This window comes from Pseudopipra pipra, chromosome 9 (genome assembly GCF_036250125.1).
Source record: "Pseudopipra pipra isolate bDixPip1 chromosome 9, bDixPip1.hap1, whole genome shotgun sequence".
Lineage (NCBI taxonomy): Eukaryota > Metazoa > Chordata > Aves > Passeriformes > Pipridae > Pseudopipra > Pseudopipra pipra.
In genome coordinates this window covers 14,417,556-14,439,618 of record NC_087557.1, presented here as the reverse complement: position 1 = coordinate 14,439,618, position 22,063 = coordinate 14,417,556, and the positions used below count along the sequence as shown (strand labels likewise).

Here is a 22,063-nt window from a genome sequence, read left to right as displayed (position 1 = left end):
AAGCATGAAGTGTGGTATAAGAATAACGTCTCCAAATCTAAAATTAAAAGCTCATTCCACAGCAGAGATGTGGAAGGGCTTCTTGGAAGGAGCCAGCAGAATGATCCACTTTTGCATGTACATTTCTTCTAGTCTGCTAAGAAAATAAGGCATGAAGGGAAAGCAATGATCCAGGATTTTAGAGTTTAAAGCATCTGAACAGACAGTCACACTGAAGTTCAGAAGCCATTACTACGAGATCCCGGAGTTTGCCCATTCCTTATTACCTTAAATGACAGAAGCTTTCATTTTTTATTCTTTGTGAATACTGCACGTGAATACTACTGACTAGGAGTAGTCAGAGAAATCCTGCTTTTCTGTTTTGAGTTACTCCTTTCATGTGCTTTTAAAACCGACGCACGTCAGAGCCGAGTGTCGTGAGTGGGTGCTGAGCCTGCTCTCCCTACCGGGGTGGGGCGGGGAGGGAAGCCCGCAGGGGGAGCTCCAGGTGCTCGGGAACCGAAGCTCTGATCCAACCACAGCCTTAATATGTTTTTAACTGCGTTTGTAAGGATCAAAATTAAGTTATTGCATAGATTTTGTTGCGGTTTTTTTCTCTCTCCCAAATTCCAAGCGCAAGAAAGAAAGTTAACAAGAACATTTTAACTTTGGTTAAGAACGCTGAACCAAATTCACGTCAGTATGCCTGAACAATATGTGGGCATGGTATTCTCATATAAAGTTTAAATTCCATTTCCACCTTTATTCAGTGCACAACAATCCTGAAATATCTTTATTTTCACCAGGGTCTCCCCTAAGTCCTTCCTCAGTCTCATTTTATGCCAAGCTGTGATAAATACCATAGCTTTCATACAAATAGGCATTATGTTTCTACTAAATCAATGCAGATATCAGAGATGTGTATAGTACTTCAGTGAAACTGTGCTTGTCTAGAGAAGCTCAAAGCACATTTGGCAATGCAAAGACCACGTACCTGCCGAGGAATACGTCCGTGGTACCAGGCATAGCTACGCAAGTCCTCACTACTCAGCTGCAGTTCTTCCTCTAACTCCTTCTTCAGTTTTTCCGGGCTGTTGTCCATAACCTGCCTCTCCCTAGAAAACTGCAATAAAAGATTAAAAGCTTCAACTGTGCCAAGTTTAGTGATTAACATTTTACCTGGGTTATAACTTCCATCACATGACTTGCACTGGAATGCAGGTGCTGCTTTCAGCAGGCTGGCTTGGCTTTGCTCTCTAGATTGTATTTGCAAAACTCAGCACTCAGTGAGATAACATGTGATTGTTCTACACCACACGGAACGGAGCAAAGTGTTCTGCCTGTAAACCAAACTAGTAACGACACACCTACAAAGTCACTTCTCTTACTTCCTCTTTCCAATCTGATTTCTAACTATATCCAAAAAAATGGAGCTGGACACAAATGCCCTGCTTCAATATTCTTCCTCCTCTTTAAGCTTCATTTTAAATTCAGATTCTTTCCTCCTAATCCCTTTTGAACTCTTCCAATTAAGAACATTCCAAATGCATCAAGATGGGCAAACCTGGACATACACAGTTGTTCAGTATTTCTGTTGCACTAAAAAACAATTTGCCAAAGTAAAATTTCAGCCTTAAAGGACTTACTTCCAATGGTCATTATCTGTCTAAATCTGCATGCCCAAGATGTTCCCTTCCTAAGGGAAAAAAGCTCTTGTTGCCCCTTAGCACAAAAAGCAAGAGATCTGCTTGAAGATATCTCCATCACCACTAGATAACCACTGTAAGATTTTCCAGAAAAATTCTATCTTCTAGAGTACAAGCTTCATACTGGACCACTCTGGCTCACTAGTCCTTATGGATGCAGTGTTGGCAACAAAGTAAGGTGCGCTATCTTCTCTGGGTAGAGGCCACAAACTCTTTCATAAGCAGTCAGTGAAGGGAAGTACTTTGGACTTCCTTTCATTCTCTCAGGGTTGGGACTTCAGCCCTTCTTTGTTGTGCTGAAGAGTTTCAAAAGCCTGGCAACACATTCTATACTGATCAAAGTATCAGAGTATACACTCTTTTAAGAGAAAGATCACTTTAAAAAAAAGGGAAGGGGAGAGAAAAGGCCTCCAGCTGCAGCACAGAATAAAATGCAACATTTTGCTCCAGTGCATTATGGATTTCTTTTCTTAGCTGTGGATATGAGCCAAAGCTCACAGGTTCCTTTCACTGACACACTGAGATGAATATGGAACACATGCATTATTTAAAAGTGAACTGGGAATGCTTTGCCCACCAATCCTGTTCTTTCCATGAACACTTGCTCTCTATAGCATTTTCTTCTTCACACTGAATACTCACAGCACCTAACCGTGGGAGCAGGTGGCACACATTTAACACTTCTTTCAACAATCCTCCCTGCAATTTCAAGCAGACTGAATTACAACAGATTACCAGACAGCAGATTTTTGGTGGAATAATGCCAGAAGAGGCATCCTGCTGCCAAGACTATTTAAGCATGCTGGGAGCCCAGAGAAATTCTGAGGCAAATTCTCCTCTTCTCTCTGGTTTCCTCAGAGAGAACTAAGGCTTCTCCTAGACAAACACAAATGAATGTAGTAGCTTACACAGAAGGGCAAAAGATAAAAACAACCTAGTAAAGAATAACTTTTCACCCCAGTTTCCCTTCTGTGAACCACAATAGGGTGTTATTTTTCCATACAAATGTGGTTCACAATGGACAAGCATTTTCAACAAGGAGTATATCTTTCAGGAAGAAACCATGCCACAAAAAAAGAAGACCTTCACTGCAAGGGCTCTTTCATAAAGCCATGTACAATGTGAAGAGGTGAAGTTACTGGATGTAGGAAGAGTCACAGAAGGGGACTGGTGAGGACCAAAGTCCAAAAGCATATTGAAGTGTCAAAACACAGTCAAGTAAAGCCAAAAATCTGCCCTCCACTCCAGATCCCTGTGCCCTACCAGACTAGCATAGCTGAATTTCCCAACTCAAATGGCTGGGTATCCATTTAAAAATGATTCCAAAACTGACAGCCATTTCACTGACACATCTTACAGAATGATAGCAGGGATTATAGTATCTATATAACCTGAAGGTAGAGTGAAGAGCACATAAATTGAGCTGAGACTTTTCAAGAGCCCCTTTTTCCCTGGCTGCACAAGGAAGTGGCTGGAGAACTTTTAAAGCCTCCCCTCCAAGTGTAAACAACAGCATCCAGCTGTAATGGAATACCAAGCTCTTACATTCACAGCTGTGTGTTTTGTCAATCATCTGAAAGGAACTACTACTTTAACATGAATTGTATTTAATGTTTTGAAAGATGCTTTTGACTGAAGAGAGATCTTAAAGAACCCAAAGCTACCATACGAATTGTTACCATCATGCCAAAAGCATCTTGCTGTATCTCAGTGGTAGGCAAAACTACTGGAAATGGACCAAAATATAGCATATAAAGGCAATAACTGCATTTGCTTAGGAAAGTTAGATTCTTAGCCAACAAGAACTATAGGGCTTTGCGTATGGACTAATTTTATCCACGGTACTGACACGACTTATCTTAAAAAACCCAGGATGATCAAGTTAGAGATACACATCAATTACAAATACAGCACAAAACCCTAGAACTTCGTCTGGTGGTTAAATGGATTTTTTATTACTCAAATAAATGTAATGAGACACATGTTGCACTTGAATTACATCTAACAACACAACAAGAAAAACACTTAAGGAATCCAAACCAACTGAATTGTTAACATTCATGATTATTGGTTTGTTAAAAATCTCCACCATGGTCTACCACACAGAGTATACTCTGATTGCCAGAGGTCAGACATCTCCTGAGGTGAAGCAAACATGCTTAAATAACCCTTATGCAACTCTGAACTTAGTGAAACAACTCCTGTGGCTAGCACAAATCCCAAAATACACAAGGGGAAAACTGCCTAGGTAAGCAAGTTCAGTAATAGCATGTCTTCCTGGACAGTTTTTTCTTAGCTGAGACTGATTTCTTATACAACTCAGGTCCTTTATAGGAAAACTGGGACTGATGAACTGTCTGTAATCATACCAGCCTATACCTTTCTATGCTAAACACTGTATCCAAGGCCCCTGGCCCTGCAAGAAACTCTGCACACGCTCTAAACTTCACCTCATGCAAGGGCTCAAAAATCACTCCAGGCACAACCTGCTGCAAACATGTTAGTCTGTAAATAAAGAAGAGTGTAAGCTTAGGACAGTGTAATTAGCTATGTCAGTGGGCTTTCCTTTAAAAGAAAAGGTGACCTGTTCCACACAATGGGATGCAGATACTTCAGCCTCATTTCCCAATAGCATCCAAAAGTTAATGGGCAGCGATGGTATGCTGTAAAGTTGCACTAACTTCACAGTGACAAACCTTCCTTTAGTAGTATGCCCTCACTTTATTTCTTTGTCTAAGGTACTTTATTGGCTCCTATTCAATGACAGAAAGCAAGCTGAATATACGTTTACAGCTAGATAGGGAAGTGGATGGTAAAAAGAAATTTTAAAATAATTTAGGGGAAAAATTAAAGACTTCCATGTATTCTGCAATAAAACACAGTTGAAGAAACACAGGAAGCTCTTGTGCCAACCATCCTAACTGAATTAATCACATTAGACTGTGCTGAATGAATTTGGTAGTCAACAAAATAGAAGTCCCACAGTCACTTCTGTTGCCTACTGGCAGTGAATTCTTTCTCCAGTTCACATCTGCAACAACTCCAGTGAAGTACTTATACCAGTGAAATATGAAAATACCTGAGAGGAGAATCACACATGATATATCCCACATTGCATCTTACGTGTTCTAGCCTTCATGTCTTATCTCAATTGTTATTAATTAATTCCTCCCTACAGTGATCAAGAGTTTGGTTTATTGGTTTGGGGGTTTTGTTTGGTTGATTGGGGGGGGTTGGTGTTTCACTTTTTTTATTTCTTCTTAAACAGCTTGAATTATAAGGGAAAGGCTTTTACTTTCAGATACTGTTTGGAAGTGCTCCAAAATCTGTCATGCTAGATCACCTCACTCAGCTCTGACAAAGCCAAAATTCATATAATCTCTCTTTGTATCCTTCTGGCAAAGTATTATTTAGGCAAAGCACAGCCAAGGACTGTTACAGGTACAAGACTAAAGGTGGTCACATTTCCATCCAATCTCAATTACTTCCTGGTGCTTTGCACAGCTCTGCCAGCTGATATTTAAACGAGCCCAACAGGCAGCCTTGGAACCACCTGATTTCCTGGTGCCTTGAAGGTTTCAAGAAAAAAAGAAAAAGAAAGGAGATGATTATTAGGGATAAATGAGAACAGCTTTGTGAAAACTGAAGTGTGATCCAACTAAGGAAAAAAAAGTCCAGCCAGTACCTTTCCTAAACTTTTAGTACTTTTCCTAAACTTTTAATAAATGTACTGAACAGGAAAATCGGTCAACAGAAAACATGAAGGGGATGCTGGGGCAGAGACAGGAAATACCAAGAGGGAAGACAAAGATGTGAAATAAGAAAGAAGGGAGAGGACACGCAGACACAGGACACTAAAAACATCTGGAAAAGTGAAAAATTAATGAAATTCCTCTACTGCCAAGCCACTAGAGAGCAATCAACTTGTTCATACTGAAAATGAACATTTTATTGTCAAAGTTCCAATACTGGATCAAGATATACTTCACTGGCTGCAGAGATCCCTTCAGTCTTTAATCCAGTGCTCTTGTGACCCTAATCAGACTGCCTATCTGGCACTGTGAATATAAGCATTTTAAAATATACAGTTACATCAATTTAGAATATGTTTTAGTTTTATTTTAATGAGTACAAGGTATTTCATTTCACTTATAAAACTCTCCTAATTGGTCACCAAACCAAACAGACTGGCACTAAGCATGGAACCAAACTCTCCATCATTGCTGGAAAACATTCTTGTCTTTCTCCTTACAAAATGACAAAAACACATGGACAGAGTAATTTCTGAATAATTTTTTTGAGAAAGAACTAATTGGAAAAAGGGAGTTTCTAAACACACGAATCCATTTTCTGATGAACTTGGACATTTTGAACTACAACTGGTGCAATGCTCTTTCCAGGGGCAGTTTAACCTTCTAGAGTGTACGAAGTTCACACAGGACTATAGCAAGTGCTATATTAAGTAATAGGAAGTACAAAATGGGTGATAAAAGTCTCATTGCATAGATGAATGTCAACTTGTGCAGGATTTTATTTTTGTGTGGCTTAACTGGTTGGTTGAGACAGACCAAATACAAACTTTCACCATGCCCAGAATATGGGCAGAAATCTCAGACTACTCAGACAGATGAATAAATACAGGACAATGGCAATTTTAAAGTCACAAAATTTCCACAACCTTGTTTAGGTAACAGGTGACTGTTACCTAAGGTTACCAAAGAAAAGATAATAAATTACTATGAAAATTTTCATCATGACTGTGACAATTCTTAAAAATCAAATAAACTTCATCATGTGCATGCTCTCAGTCTGCCACTACAAACAACATAACCTGCCTGACATCCACTGAAAAGTGGCCAATTTTTATTAACTAATGTCCTGGTCTTGGCTGGGATAGAGTTAATTTCTTCTCAGTAGTTGGTATGGTGCTGGGTTTTGGATTCAGTATGAGAACAATGTGATAACACACTGATGTTCTGATTGCTGCTACATCATGTTTATCCTAAGTTAAGGACTTTTTTTGTGTCTCATGTTCTGCCAGTCAGGAAGTACACAAAAAGCTGGGAGGGAGCACAGTCAGGACAGGTGACCTGAACTGGTCAAAGGGATATTCCACAGCATAGAACATCATGCCCAGGATATAAACTGGGGAGTTACCTGGCAGTGGGGCACATCAGGGTTCAGGGATGAGGTCTGGCATCAGTCAGTGGGTGGCGAGCAACCGTATTTTGCATCACTTGGCATTTTTTATTTCTATTATCATTATGATTATTTAATATTATTATTATATTTTACTTCATTTCAATTGCTAAACTGTTCTTACCTCAACCTAGAAGTTTACTTCTCATTCTCCTCCCTGTTCCAATGGGGGGTTGAGGGGGTGGGTGGCTGTGTGGTGCTTAGTTGCCAGTTGGGCTTAAAACATGACAACTAATAAATAAGATATTTGTTAGGATAAGGAAAATAAAAAAGTCTTTTAGTACAAAGTTCAGTCCAAAGTTAAGTGAAGGTAATGGGAAAACTTAATTCTAGTGGATTTAACATCCACTTTCCACTACAACTCTAGGTAACCACATTCAAAGCTAGGAGGACAGCCTCATTTCTAAAATATGGATCCTGACAAATCCTGAGCTGAGAGTTAGTCAACTCGTAATCTACTCACTCAGTGACCCTAGGGATTTTGACTACCAAATCAAAAGGATTTTAGCAGTTGTGTAGAGTTTTTCTTTTTTTTTGTTTTAATCTGAGACATACCCATATAAAAGTTACTACCAAGAAGTTAAATGCATAAATACCTACTGCAGAATGTTCCCATTCCCATCAAACAGAAATCGCTTACAGAGGACCAATGGTCCCTGTGCTATCCACATATTTATGATAGAGGGCACACAGTTTGATTAAAATATAAAATTACCATGGGAAATTGAAAAAAAAACAACACTATAGTACAAGACTCATCAAAACTCAACAGAGTTCAGGGAGCTATACAAAATTCCACATAATTCTGATAAGTCAGTCTTTTCACATCTGCACCTCTCCAACAATAACAAATCTAACATCAAAAGAGCAGACCCATAATGCTGGGTGGTGATGACTTGTAACTCACGTGTTATCAAATCCAACTGCTTCCACATACATGCTGAAAGTGGATATATGAAGCTTGAGGATGCCAGTAAAACAGATTTAGATCATCACACACTGAAGAAATATTAATTAAGATCTACTATCTATAAAAACTGTTTGCAATTCATCCAAGATAAGAAATGGCACTTGCAATAAGTAGCTTCTTATAAAAAGCTGCTTACTCACGTCACATTCATAGCATTAGTACATCACCCAGTAATGAGCTACATCAATGTGCTGGAAGTTTTAAAACTTGGCAGTCCCGATAACTGGAGTGGTTTTCCCCTCTTGCACAGCTTCAGCTGAGGGTGAATCATAGCAGAGAATTAAGACTGAAAATACTTGAACTTCAAGGTCTTTCCCCCTCTGATCGAGACAACCATACTGACTAGTACTAAAAAAACCTCGTCTTGTGGCAAAGCTGACTTTATTAATTTAGATCTCTACATTTTTTAAGTCAACATATATCACTGATTTAGTCTTAGCTTAATTCTCTTCCAAGAAATGAAAATTTAAAGAACAGTATTTTGGCTTGGAAGTGGTGTAAGTCACAATTTAGTATTTTCACTCTCTTTTTTTTTCAGCACAAACAGGAGCTCCTTACCTTGGAATTTCTCTTTATTTTCCTCAAATGTAAAAGCTGTCCTTGACAGCAAACAGCTATAAAAACCAAATGGGACCATAAAAGGTACTGACACATCACAATTGAAGAATGAGTCGATGAGTTGAGATGTTCTAGACTGATCATTTATTTTCTATTAATGCATAGGAAAATAAACCAAACATCTGCTGTTGAGATCCTAATTTCACATGCTACAATTAAGTGCAGCAAAATGTGACTGCTCAAGTGCTGTACTGTTTCCTGTGCTTTGATGGGACACAACAAGGCATCTCTGAGCTTGGCCACATACTGTTTTCAATTCAGCTGGGCAACATAATGAATTTATCTCAATGCAGCAAAAAATCTGAATTTCTCAGAGGTAGTTGTGGACTTCAGCATGTTTATTTGTGGAACAATCTGGTATTTCATTAGAATTGTAATTCCTACTAAAACCAGGAATTAACCTCATCTAATTACACAAACTGATTTTGCTTAAAATGCTACATTTTAAAAAATTAAAAAATATGACAGCTTCACTTCATACCATCCTATTGTTCATATCATCCCAGGCCCTCTGGCATTTCACAGAAGCCACACTATTTGGCCCCAAGGTTCACACCTTACTTCATTTGACCACCAGTGACCTACAGCCACTTTGTCTTCAGCAAATGCACCCCAGTTCCCTACCATCCAAACTTCTTAATATAGCAGTTCATCAGATTCAACTAATGCTAAATCTGCATACTGGAACACATGCATTCAAATCTATTTTAAATGCTGCAAATCTCTTTAAATAGAACCTTATTTTTAAAGATCCCAACTGTAATTTGTTTCTACATAAGAGGTTTTATTTTTTACCCTCCATACAGCAAACACTATTAATGTTTCTGTTTCTCTAGAGACTATATGGATTAGACTAAATGGAAAGTTGCCATGACAACATCACTGTTATTTTAGGTATCAGAAATTCGTGCCAAGTTAAACAAAGGGCATGCATGGTCAATAATAAGTTTTCTAACTGTTCTGACAGCAAATGATAAAACCCAATGTAATTTAAAAGGTTTTAGAAGAATTAAGCCTTATGCTTAAAACAGGAATGAAAATTAATTACAGCACAATAGAGCATCTTTAGCACTCTATTGTGATGATAACTTCTGAGAAGTCAATCTGATCAGAGTCACTTTTTCAGCGTGCCCAGAAGACTGAGCCCCACACCTCATGTTCAGAAATGGACAGTCAAAAGGCTAAATCACTGAAGGAGAGAGAAGGGGGCATCTGTTCCCAGCTTTTAAGTGCCTCCACTGAAGTTGGAAAGCTAACAGGCCAGAAGATCCTTCACATCCTTCCTCATTGCAAGTGCTCCAGAAAACCTATACACAAATACACAGTGACTTACAGAGCTGACACAGTAGTAGTCAAAGAACAATTCACATATAAATCTTAATAAAAAGACTTAAATGCTTAAGTGTAGTTCACAGATCCTCAAGTAGTCAGATATCTCACATGACTACAATTCCCAAGTCACTTAGAGACTTCTGTAAGTGGGGCTGAAAATGTTTATAAAGGCTTTTCCTGTGCATATAGCACATATAATGCATTTTTGCATACAGTAAAAGATGTCCCTGCCCATGGCAGGAGGATTGGACTAGATGACATTTGCAGATTCCTTCCAACCCAAACCATCCTATGTGTACATGATTTTGTGTATCCTGCAATTAAAAAAATTCTAAAATACAATGAAAAATCCAAAATTTTCTGAAGTGCTTAAAAAGACTGGGCTCCTGAGCACAACTGCCTGTGTTTTTACTAAGTCCATGGAAAAAGTTAGGTCTGATCAGTTAAATTCTGAAAACTTGAAAGTTTGCTAAAATTCTCCTCAGCAAATCCAAAACCAGGGCATTTTTAACTTAGTACCTAAACATAAAGACAGTCAGCTTCAGGCTCATAAAACAGCAAGTTGTTTAAGATTCTCTCTGAGACAATGGTAAATTCTAAAGGTGTTCTTTAGAAGTTCAGAAACACACTGTACCCAACCATGATATAAAACCAAACATTTCTAAACAAAAACCAAAAGCATTACTGACTAGCACACTGTTACTGAAAAAGAGCACCTACCTTGACTCTGATAACAGACTTACGATGATAAAAGCAGCAAAGTGCTGCAATCAGCATTTGAAAAACATTATAATCCTTCGGCATTTTTGGTTCTGGTGCTTGTGGTTCCTCAAGACTGAAGATAAACAGTCACTACTAGCAGTTTCCTGAGGTTTAAGCAAGCTCTTTAGTATCAGCACTGCCTACCAGAGCTGCTACACCCCCCTACTCACATATCAGTGCAGGACACTTTCCACAGCTGAAGCTGATACTATCAATTCAGTGACCGCTGGCACACTTGCTTCCAGCATGCCATAGAGAGAGTGCCAGAATCCTCATGTGATCTGCTTCACTCACCAGTGAAATCCTAGCTCCTCTATCTTGGTATCCTCTGGCTCAGAGATGCATTTAAGCCAACAGCACAAGGCAAACTTCTCGATGAGTTACAATACCTGGCTGTCTCCCTGTGCTGGTAAAGGCTTAATCAGTTGCTCCAGCTCAATCATGTAACATCTCTGCCTGCACCATCAATAATATACACATAAAAGAAAAAAAAGAAGAGGAAAAGCAGATGATCACTGTTTGATGACTGTAAGAATTATATCCTCTGAGCTTCGGTAACCAAGTAAAATGATAAATCTGTTTATTTTTAATTAGGAAGCTTCTGGCAAACAGTCCTTGGAAAAAATAGCAAGAAAACCAACCCTGTCAGCATAGTCAGTATTAGTGGTGCAGCCAAGGTACCTTTAGCATTGAAAGCTATCAGTGGACAGCTTTAGCTTGGTGATAGTCCCCTGGGACTGTGCAAAGTGCTCAAGAAAGAACTGAATTCATGAACAGGTCTGATTTGGCAAAGTAAAAGTAAGCACTGTAACAAAATAAAAAGCAGCAGTTTTATTTATGCCTTTGATTCTATTTCCTTGTACAGCATAGTCCATAGCTTGACTGGTCAGCAAACTGCTCATTAGCAAAGACTGTCCTACAAACCTCAAGGCCCTCTCAAGAACCAAGGCAAAAAGCTTGGGTAACTATTATAGCTGTAAGAGACAAGACATCACCTTGATAGAAGCCCAGTTAATAGACTTGGTGAAAGGAAACAAGATGGACTGCATTGAGGGGTACAAGAAAACCTGTAGCACTTAGGAAGGAGAAACTTTGAAGAGATCAATCACTTATTACCTGGGTGGTATGAAAAAATCCAGAAGTCACAGATATTTCAGATTTTAGACTGGGAATAAATTAATCCCAAAACACGGGTAAATTAATAGTCACTTGTCTTTTCATCAGCAACAAATATATTAGATAATTAGGAGGGCATATACATTAAATGCTTATTGATGTCCTCAGGTATTACTTGCAAGGCAATACTTCTCACCTAATTATACTTCCTTCCTACACTGCCTGAACAATGTAAAGTGCCCTCAGTGCCTGGACCCAGCAATGGAACTTGGCACATAAACCAAGCAGCAGCACTGAGCAGAAAAAGGACATAAAATGTTCACTGTCTTTCAAGGGAAATGGGATATAGAGTGCCTATCCAAAAAGAAAAGGAAACTGCAGGGTTAATAACAAGGAAAAGGAAGCGTGATGTGTAAAGTTCTCTTTCCTGTCTGACTACCTAAGGTTTGCAGGTACCTAGCACCAAATTACTAAAACCAGAATGCTCACAAAGCTGGTCAAACTACTTGGGATGTGTAGGAGATGCTATGCCTGTGTTCTTTTGAGAAAAGGAAATAAAAGAACAGAATATTAAATGGTCTGTAAAACGATAAACCTGGCAAGAAAAAGGATAAAAGACTGGCCAGAAAAGGAGTTGAAAATACTGACTTTGTAGATGGAGTCCTGCTGTAGAGCTGGGGAGAGGAAATGCCTATCCAAGTAGTTTATGACAAACTCAAACAATGAATGAGTAGACAATATGACTGTGAAACTACCCTCCTCTTCTCTTTGCTCTGTGCTGCAGCATATTTTAATTTACTTTGAGTTCTTTTTCCACTTTGAGGAAATCCACAGGACTGCTTTAGTAGGTAGTCAGAGAAGAGAAGAATAAAAGATACCCTATAGATCTCCAAACACAAAAGCTTCAACTGTGATTCTTGTTTCTGGTCTGAAGCTTTTTGATACTGTGGCAGGACATCTCATCAAGGACTGTATTTTTGAAGAATTTATCAAAAGTTCTCATAATAACACCCTAATCCAATTTTAAAAAGGGAGGGGGGGAGAAGAGGGGGAATGATAAAAAGGGAAAGGAAATTGAAGACTGCATCAGTCAAGGCATTTTTTCTTTATAATGGTGACAAGACAGCATTAGTATCACTGCACAACACACTAAGGTTTCACTTGGAATATCACGAACAAAAACTATCAAGACAAGCAACTCAAACTACAGCAGGGGACAAGAAGGGCTATTAGGACGACTGATCTATTTTTGGCAGCAGAAACAACTTGATTTCGCAATGCAAAATAAGGTGGGACACTTCTGTTCTGAAAAGAATTCAAAGTTTCAAAAGTAGTTCTTTATGGGGTTAAAAAAAAAAAAGGCAAAATCTCCCTCCTTCAATGGGAATAGCACAGCTCAATATGGAAAGCAAATTTGGCCTAATAAGTATTCAGTGTGGATGTGCCTATTTTTCATTTGAAAGGTTTGCTACTAAACAGTTTTGAAAAAAGTTTAGGTGTTACACTCCCAGCTCAACATGAACAGCAGAGTATAAATTACAAATGGTAATTGCCAGCTCCTTATTTCCTGTCTGTAATGAAGTAAAGAATCAAAAATTATGTATGTTGTGAGAATGCCAGAAATAATGAACCTTAAAAAATAATACTGTACTATTTCATATAACAGCTGTAGCTTTTTATCAACAGTATAACTTATAGGAAAGAGGATACTTTAGATAGAGAATTTAATTTTTTAAAAACTAAACTAATGAGATTTTTCTTTCTATTAAAGGTTAACGTGAATTCTGCCCACATAGTTCAATGGATGGCAACCTTTACGTGACACTGGGATGCAGCAGTATGAAAATTAAGATTAGTGGAAGGAATCTCAAAGAGTATGTGAAAAAGCTCTGGGAAATAGTATGGTATTTCCTGCACTGATGGCTATCATGGAGCTGTTTTCAGCCAGCATGATTGAGGACAGCCTTCAGGCTGCTCCAAATTATGCTTCATACATAGGTAAGATTTACATTTTTAATTACTGACTCAGAGAAACAGAGGATGGTTTGGCCACATTTTCACTCTCCTGTCCTTCAATTTTTTGCTGGTACTTCAGGTTCTTAGACTCTGCACATGAGAAATAAACCAGCTGTTTCTTGTAGCTTAAAAACATCAAACACAATCCTTTTGCTAAGTCATCTATTATGATGTATTTCTAATGCTCTCCAGCACCAAAAGATCAACCATCAGCTTTATTTCTTTGTTTTCAAAGATTCTTACCTAGAATCTTAACATGTCTGATAATCGCTTCATCTGTTTCTAAGAATGGTTGCCAAGAGTATTTTTGATCATTTTGATAAATAAACTTATTAAGAAAAGATTTCTAAGTTCATAGAATTCAAGGCCACATGAGTTCAAGGACACTTGAACATATATTCTGTGCTGAGTTCCTAATAGTCTATCAGGAAGAAAAATAAGTAGTCTCTGCTAACCCCATCTGTTATTACAAAGTCTCTGGAGTTATTTAGGGTGTTTTCATGGTCTGGTTTAAATTACAGTTACTCAGTGTTCCCTTGACAGACCTAAACTCTGTCCAGCTCCACTCACAGCACAGGAGTTCAAGGTCCTTACATGGGATGGTGTGAACCTGTTCAAGGGGAATCCTCTTGGGCTGCTTTAGTTGTACAGGTTAAACAAGATTAAACGTAGGAATAATTGCTTTTGCAGGTGTTGGTTTCTTTTTATCTCATCACCAAAAAAAACCCAAAAACCCCTTATTTGGCTTTAAAGTTTTAAGTGGCTAAAGTAAAACAACCAAACTCCATATAAATATAAATGCTTGAAAATTCACAAGTAGTCTGAAGTTATCAAAATGGTCTGCAGAGCTACAAGAAGTTATTTTGAACCAAACACTAGTCATGCTCAGGGAAGTGCTTATAATTCATATACAGAATTATTATGATTTGTGATTTCATATCAGAGAAAGAAAAGTAATTTCAGGCTAAATTGGATGAAGGAATTGGTGGCTTGCCACTTTGTACTACATCAACAAATCATTTAAGCATTCAAATCAGCCTAACAGTATTCAGTGAAATACATGTAATGCTTTAGATTTCACTCCACTAAATGAAAGTAAACAGTCCAGGCAGGAAGCCAGCTGTAAATGAAAGAAGGCATGGTGTACTGTACAAGGGTCAACAACATCCATCTGATTTGATGCAGCACGCAGCCAATCCAGGGCACTGGGCTCACTGTTGCTGATCGAGTGACGTCAGATGGAACACAGACGTGTCCCGTGGTCACACAGTGAACATGCACAGCCTAACTATGGGTTTGAGTCTCCATGCCTACAAAATGGCACCTGTAAGGTTGTAATAAAGTCCAATATGAATAAAATTTGAAAGAAAAAAAGAAAATCAAAGCACTTAAATCTTCAGTTGAAACTTTCTTCGTTTAATACATGTTTTCTCTATAACTAGTTATTTTTAATTGAAGGAAAAGTCAGGAAACAGGGGACAACTCTTAAATAATTTGTCCACACAAACATCTTCACAATGCCCACAACCATTTAGTTTTTGTACTAAGTCCTTCAGATAAGGCCCATGACCTCTAACAATACTCCATGGGGGATGCCTCCAAATACAGGTAGTGCCCAACTGTTTACAGCTGAACACCTTTTAAAGTGTAGAATAAGTGGAAGAAAGGGGTTGACAACACTGTCAGAGAGTGTAGCTTACTTTTATCTGTTCCTAACTCAAACATTTACAGGTTCATGAAGTCCCACCACCCAGCTCATGTTGAACCATTCCTGTGTCAATTCTTAACAGAACTGACTCTTTCATGTTCTCTTGTATAACCTCACTTCCTGCAAGCTGTTGTTGGTGCAGCTTCTAAACATAAATCAACAGACAGATCTGCAGTTGTAATTCCACTTGTTTGCATTGCACAGGTGTGGTATGGGAGAGGTCAGTGTAATTTCTTCCTCCTCTCTATCGTGGTTCTGTGAGGCAGGCTCAGAAATACACTGCAGTTGTACAGGAATAGTGAGAAAACAGAATTTGCATCTATTTAGTTTACACTGCTGCTTGAATAAATCTCTTTGAAAATCTGCCTCATATGAAAACCCAGATTGGCAGCTACAAGAAATAAACACCCAATCTGCTTATGAGCTTCCTATTAGGTTCTAATTTGCACTTTAAGACATCCAAATACTTTTGAGATTTGTATGCTCTAGTTATAAAAGATCAGATCTTCTCAAAGTCAACTGGCAGTATGTCTGGCTTTCCTACTAGCCAACTTACTATTATGAATCCACCAGCAGGTTTTACTGATCCTACCAAAAACTAGCATACATATTCTTGAGCTCCATCTACTGTTTGCCAACCCACGTACAAACAGGAAACAATTTTGTTATTTCCCACCTGTATTTAATTCAATTTATTCCTTAGATTGGGAAAATAAAAAGTTTTTGAAAAGGCATGAATTTCCTATTTTGTTCAGAATTAGTTCACAGTTTATGGCTAATACTTTCTTTCCTGCTGACTTAGCTGTCATTAGTCGAACTAGCTTTGGTGGTCAGCGTACAAGAGCTCTCTCTCACACAGAAAGTAAGTCATTAACACAATTGCTAACTTCAGACTTCTGTTTTTGAAAGCCTCCCCAGCCCTATTAAAGTAAAGTGCTTTTTGTGTGAGATTTACACCAAGTTCAAATAGAATTCAAATATGAAAAAATTCTGCTACTTCGCCAGGGTAAATGGTCAATTTTAAAATATCAGTTATTTATCTAAAACTCTTGAATGCCCTAAAATACTTTCCTTTTATCCAAAGAATGTATATTTCGGATGTGTAGCACTCAAAAATAAAGCTTACAAGTCACTTAGGCTCTGTCTGAGCTCAGCTTTTCAAAAGTTCCTTTCTATGTTTTATTAACACAAGGATTTGAGGACATGGAGGCAAATTATCTCTGGGTATTCTAGACAGCCATCATAACATTATACTCCATTATTTGTGGAGATGTTCTTATTTTCTAGAAGTATCTGACATACAAAAACGTCAGACCAACCTGTTCCTTTGACAGCACATATCAACAGATGTTATCACAGCTGAAATGTCCCAATGCTCCTTCTGCTGCACCCTCCATAGGCTGAAGTCTATCTAAACAGTGTGTCTCCAAAAAGAGGCAAGATGTACAGATCACACACAATGTTCCAGTCTTACTCTAATTATTATCTATTAACACAGCTCTGAGGGATTTACGTCCCTAGGTTTTATCAGTAAGAGGACCCAAAATGCTTAATAATAATAATAATCATCATCATCATCTGCTTTCCACACACTATATACTCACTCCCCCTTGTGGTTCCCATGCTTATAGACACTGAAAGATCAACTTTAGTACGGTGTTGCATGAACGAGTTAAATATAAATATTTTCATGGCCCAGTCCATCTTCTAAACTATGAAAGAATCCAACATCATCAGTAACACAGTTCCTGTGGAACAATCCTGAAAGCCCAAAATTAATAGAAAAATAAGTATTCCAAGAGACACAGCTCAGCAACAGTTACAAAAAGATGAACAGAAAAGATGGTAAACTGTAGTCAGATCTTTGATGTTATTAATTGTTAAACACCTCATGAAAACAAATAAAATTATGTGTGGCACTCACACATTTTCTATATATACAGACCTACTCACACATGTATATAGAAGAAAACTGTAAGGTGTAAGAATTCCAGCTTATGCCATCTTACAAACAAGACTTGATAGTAGTTACTGATCATCTAACAAAGGGACTGAAAAAGTCAACTAAGTAGCTACTGCCACTGGTATTACTACTGGTGCCAAGGAAATAAATACAAATTATATAATTTTATAGTTTTCAACTCAAAACATGGTGCAATCTCAGTGCGTGCAGTGGCTTTTGATGACTCCAGATCATTTAAGAGTTAATGAGTAATAATAGAAGAAGCAGAATACAGACATTAACAGGGTCAAATCCACAACAGGACACGATGTAAGATTAACCATTAAACAGAGAGAATGCTTGCTGCTCTATGAATTATCTGCATTCTATATTTACCAAAGCATACTCAGCACTACAGAAGATGTTCTATAAGATAAATATCCTAAACTCCATTTCAGCATCAGGAGAAGGGAATGCAAGAGCCACGGCTAAAAGACTTTACAATAAAGGTCAGAATAATTAGAAAGCCACTCTCCACTGGACTCAATTCATATAAGGATTATCACTCACAAAGAAAAAAAAAATCCCTCCTCCCAATATGCTAAAAAAACCCCCAACAAACCCACAAACAAAAACCCCGACGAAGGAAAAAGAAAAAAACCCATCCATCAAAAACCCCACTACAGATCTTAAAGCTAATAAGGTCATTCAGGAATTGGGGGCTGGGAAACAGCAAAAAGCTCCAAACAGTAATAAACTAACTTGGATTCTCTCTACTAGGGAAACATGAACTAGGACAGTACACTGAGGGTACATTGTCTTGCAGAGCTGTAGAATCCCACTTCCTGCACAGTTCACTGCAAACATCAGCTTAGATTTTATCATCACTTTGCACCCAATAGATTACAGAACTGCTGACTCAACCGTATTTTCAGAGATGAGCCTGTTGGTCAAACAAAATTCAACATTAGAAAATACTCAAACTTGGGCGTAAGATTCCATCACTAATTATGGATAACTGCATTATATCAAATAAAACAAGTTTTCCTTAAGTCCAAATAAACAGGGCAAGATTCTCACCCTGATTTTAGGGGAATTAACTACTTGAGAGCTTCTAAATTTTAATTACACATGTATCCCCTTAAGTCTTTTTGCATTTTATAATTGGCTGATGAAATAAGGATATTTTAGAAATAATTATCATACATACTTAAAGATATCACTGTCCTTTCTAGGTAGAGAAAGGGCACAAGTTGTAAGAAACAAGCCCAGTATAAGGCTGAAGAAAAAATTCTACTACCTGAAATTTTACTGTTACCAGAATAGGATTAAAAGTAAATGACAAGATGATTTGTCCAACTTCTTGCAACAGCCAAAACTTATCCCACTAGAAAATTAAATAAAGGTAACCAAGAGAAGACAGATGGACCAAAAAAAAAAAAAAAAAAAGGCAACAAACCCCAACCCAAACAAAAACCAACCAACCAAAAAAGCCCACCTCTATGTGCAAAATATCACATTTTAGGAAAAACTTTTCCTCAGTAACAATGAAAAGACCATTAGAACTACTTTGGTTTGGAAGGCAGAATAGATTATCTTGGGAGGCTATGGAATCTCTTTTGTTGGAGGTTTTGGACTAATCAGAACACCTATTCTAACAATCTCAGTGACACACTGACAAAAAAAATTCTCAAGTTCCCTCAAGACCTACTTCTGTAACTTAATGACAGAGAGGAGAGGAAAAATTCCCCCCCATTATGGGCCTCTTGAGAAAAAAAGCAACAAACCTCCAAAAGTGTTTTAACTACGAAAGTTACAATGAAATTATTATGAGAAATGTGATTTTAACAGCCATTACTTGATTTAAAAAATATCGAGTTATAGTGTTTCTTTTCCAGCAGAGGGCAGCGTATAACCAGCAACCACTCATCAAGAATCAAAGCGGAAGTTTTTTCAGACAGAAAATGACACGTATTTAACATCAGATCGGCTCTATCAGAATCTTATATTTCTGAATTACACAGCTTGTATACAAGAAGCAACTCCTGTGGAATGATGTTGTGATATTTTAGCTTCAGTTCCTGCTAAGTTAGAAACATGAAATAAAAGTATCTCTGACTGAAACATTACTGACAGCGTTGATGATCTTTGAGTTGGATGACAAATCTGTAATGACAAAGAGATGTGTAAAGTCCAAGTCAGTCACATGGGCATACTCTTTTTCTCCTCAACAAAATACATTCCATCTGATAATTCCACCTTCTGTGATACTGTTGCTCTTGCTGCAGTTGCAAAAAGTGTGGGAAAAAAAATCCCCAAACTACCATAAGGATACAAAAAGAACCTCCTGATGGCGTGGTGCCTCAGCGCCAGGCATTCCTCCCAGCTCAGGTACTTTATGCACGACACTGTCAGACAACACAGAAACCCCACAGACTTTCTGCTCACAAGTCACAACTCGCATCTCACCAGGCAAGTCTCCGCAGGAGAGCGATACGAGGCATGAACAGGAATATACTGCGGTTGGCAACTTTTCCAGTGAGGCGGGGATTTCTCTAATGTATTTCCACATCTAAAAAAGGCTGCTTGCAATGTAATTTCATTGTCATCGGGAAGAATTGTTTCCCAAACTGTGGCTACTTGTCACGCTGACACAGATTTTTTCCCAACCTTTCCCAAATACACATACACACATAAAAACTTTACTTTTGGTAATTCTCTTCCCATGGTATCTTCTTGGTATAGCCAAAAGAACAATGAGAGTCAAACACCCACACATATTGGCATCGACAATATTATGAATTTGTGCAATTAACTACACAAACTGCATCAATAAACCTCATCACCTGATCCAAGTTCCCTAAAGTTGAATTAAACCCACAAAACATTGTCCTGTCTTGCAAAGCTACAGATAATGATCAACAACCTGGAATGTCATCAAAATTTTATTTTCACTTGCATTAACCAAAGCCATGATAAATGACGGTAACTTTTATGACAGTTTGCTTTCTAATAAAATCAAGGAGCTGTAAAAATAGGGAAAAAATGAACACCATGGGGCTGAGACAAACAACAATCCTTCAGCAGAACTTCACAAGAGAATGTTTTTCTGCAGCTGTAACTTCCTTAGGGCAGCAACGGTTTTTCCAAGTCCAAATCTAAATATAAACTTCCCTCATGACCATGCTGAGCAGACAATCAGTCATAAATTTTGTAATTTTCCACTAATGGATTAAAATACAACTCTAAAACCTCAGGCCATAGAAATACTCATCAACTCATCACTGATATGTATTTCTGTAATTATTAAGCACTATTTCCACGGGAAATGCTCGAAAGGTTTCCATGAAAGGAAGAGAGAAATCTAGTTGTTTTTTTTTTTCTTTTTGCCCTGATATAGCTTCAATGATTACAGCACAGACTTCTATAAAAAGAACCTAAAGTATTTATAGTGAATAGGAATGGGACAGAAAGCTATCTTTAGTTCATATGAATTTGATCAAAACGACTCACAAAAAGTTCTCTGACACACTCAAATCTGCAAGCACTTGATTCTTTCTCCCCTGCTGCAGGAGTCTGTTCTGTGGATGTGCAGACTCAGGGTGTGGGAAGAACCTGCAGAGACTACCAATGGATCTATTATTTGGCTCATAAAACTTGTAAAAATCTCACAGAATGTACAACGTGCTATTGTGTCCCTAAATCTCTTTCATGACATGGGTAGCAGCCTGACTCAAAGCAGTCTGGCCTGTTTTCACTTCTACCATAAAAGGTTTTTTTGAAAGAGCCATTTAACTGTGACCATGGTTTCAGCAGCACTGTAAAGACAAAGGAAGGGCTGAAGCCATATGGACACTTCAGTACTCCAACTCCAGCAAATCAGTACTTTTTTCCTCCCGCTTAGAACTTGCTTTTGCACGATTAGCTCTCTTTATGTATCGAATGAACCAATACATCAATATTCAAGGTGTAGTAAACTACACTGTCATTTGTGAGCTGTAATTTAGATTACAGAATTAGAAACCATAGTTCATCTATAGAGAATTCTCAAAAAAAAAAAAAAGTGGAGTATAACTAGTGCTTTTCTGTCTTGTATCTTGAACAGAACAAGACAGCAGAAAAAACAGGGGTTTTTTGCCTTTCCTCTGTTCAGAGTATTTCTGAATACAAGGATTTATTTGTATTACTTTGAGTCACCAGATTCCAGCAAGGAAAGGTTTGTTAAAAAGCAAATTGATACACTCAGCTTCAAAGTTTACCATGAGTTTCTCTGTTTGTAGTCATTACTGCCACAACAAACATGATGATATACTTTTCACTGTGAACCAGCACACTGAATCAAAACCAGAACCATGTTACTCTTCCTCAAGCCTGAATGAATTCTCCACATTCTATTTACAGCAGAGTCCAGTTTTGAAGAGATGCTGATCACTCCCCAGCAGGAGCACATTCTAAACAAGTATTATCTTTTTTATGGGACTCCAGAAACTCCGGTAGCATGTTTGCATCACTGCAGAAACAGTGCTAATTTGCAACTACGAAGCTTCAGGGCCTGCTCTGTGCCCAGCTTTGTTTTGTAAAATTACTTTTTAAATCTAGCTAGTTTAAAACTAGCTGCTTGCCTTGAAGGAGAATAGGTATGACTGCGCAGCCTGATAAAGTGGATCAGTTATGAGAATGGCGTCTATTTGATCACATTTGATCTTTCAAAACAG

General features: G+C 38.0%; 1 protein-coding gene across 6 annotated transcripts in view; it reads right to left on the bottom strand.

The window, feature by feature from the left end:
* The window catches only part of BCAR3 (BCAR3 adaptor protein, NSP family member), a 90,963-nt gene that overhangs the window by 10,611 nt on the left and 58,289 nt on the right, over positions 1 to 22,063 (bottom strand). For 5 of the 6 annotated variants that reach the window (XM_064663959.1, XM_064663958.1, XM_064663962.1 and 2 more), the window contains one exon: positions 974 to 1,102. In XM_064663959.1, the coding sequence (XP_064520029.1) occupies positions 974 to 1,102 (129 nt within the window). Of the gene's footprint in view, positions 1 to 973; positions 1,103 to 10,524; positions 10,729 to 22,063 lie in introns of those variants that run through there. The other variant, XM_064663963.1, reaches the window with a different exon arrangement.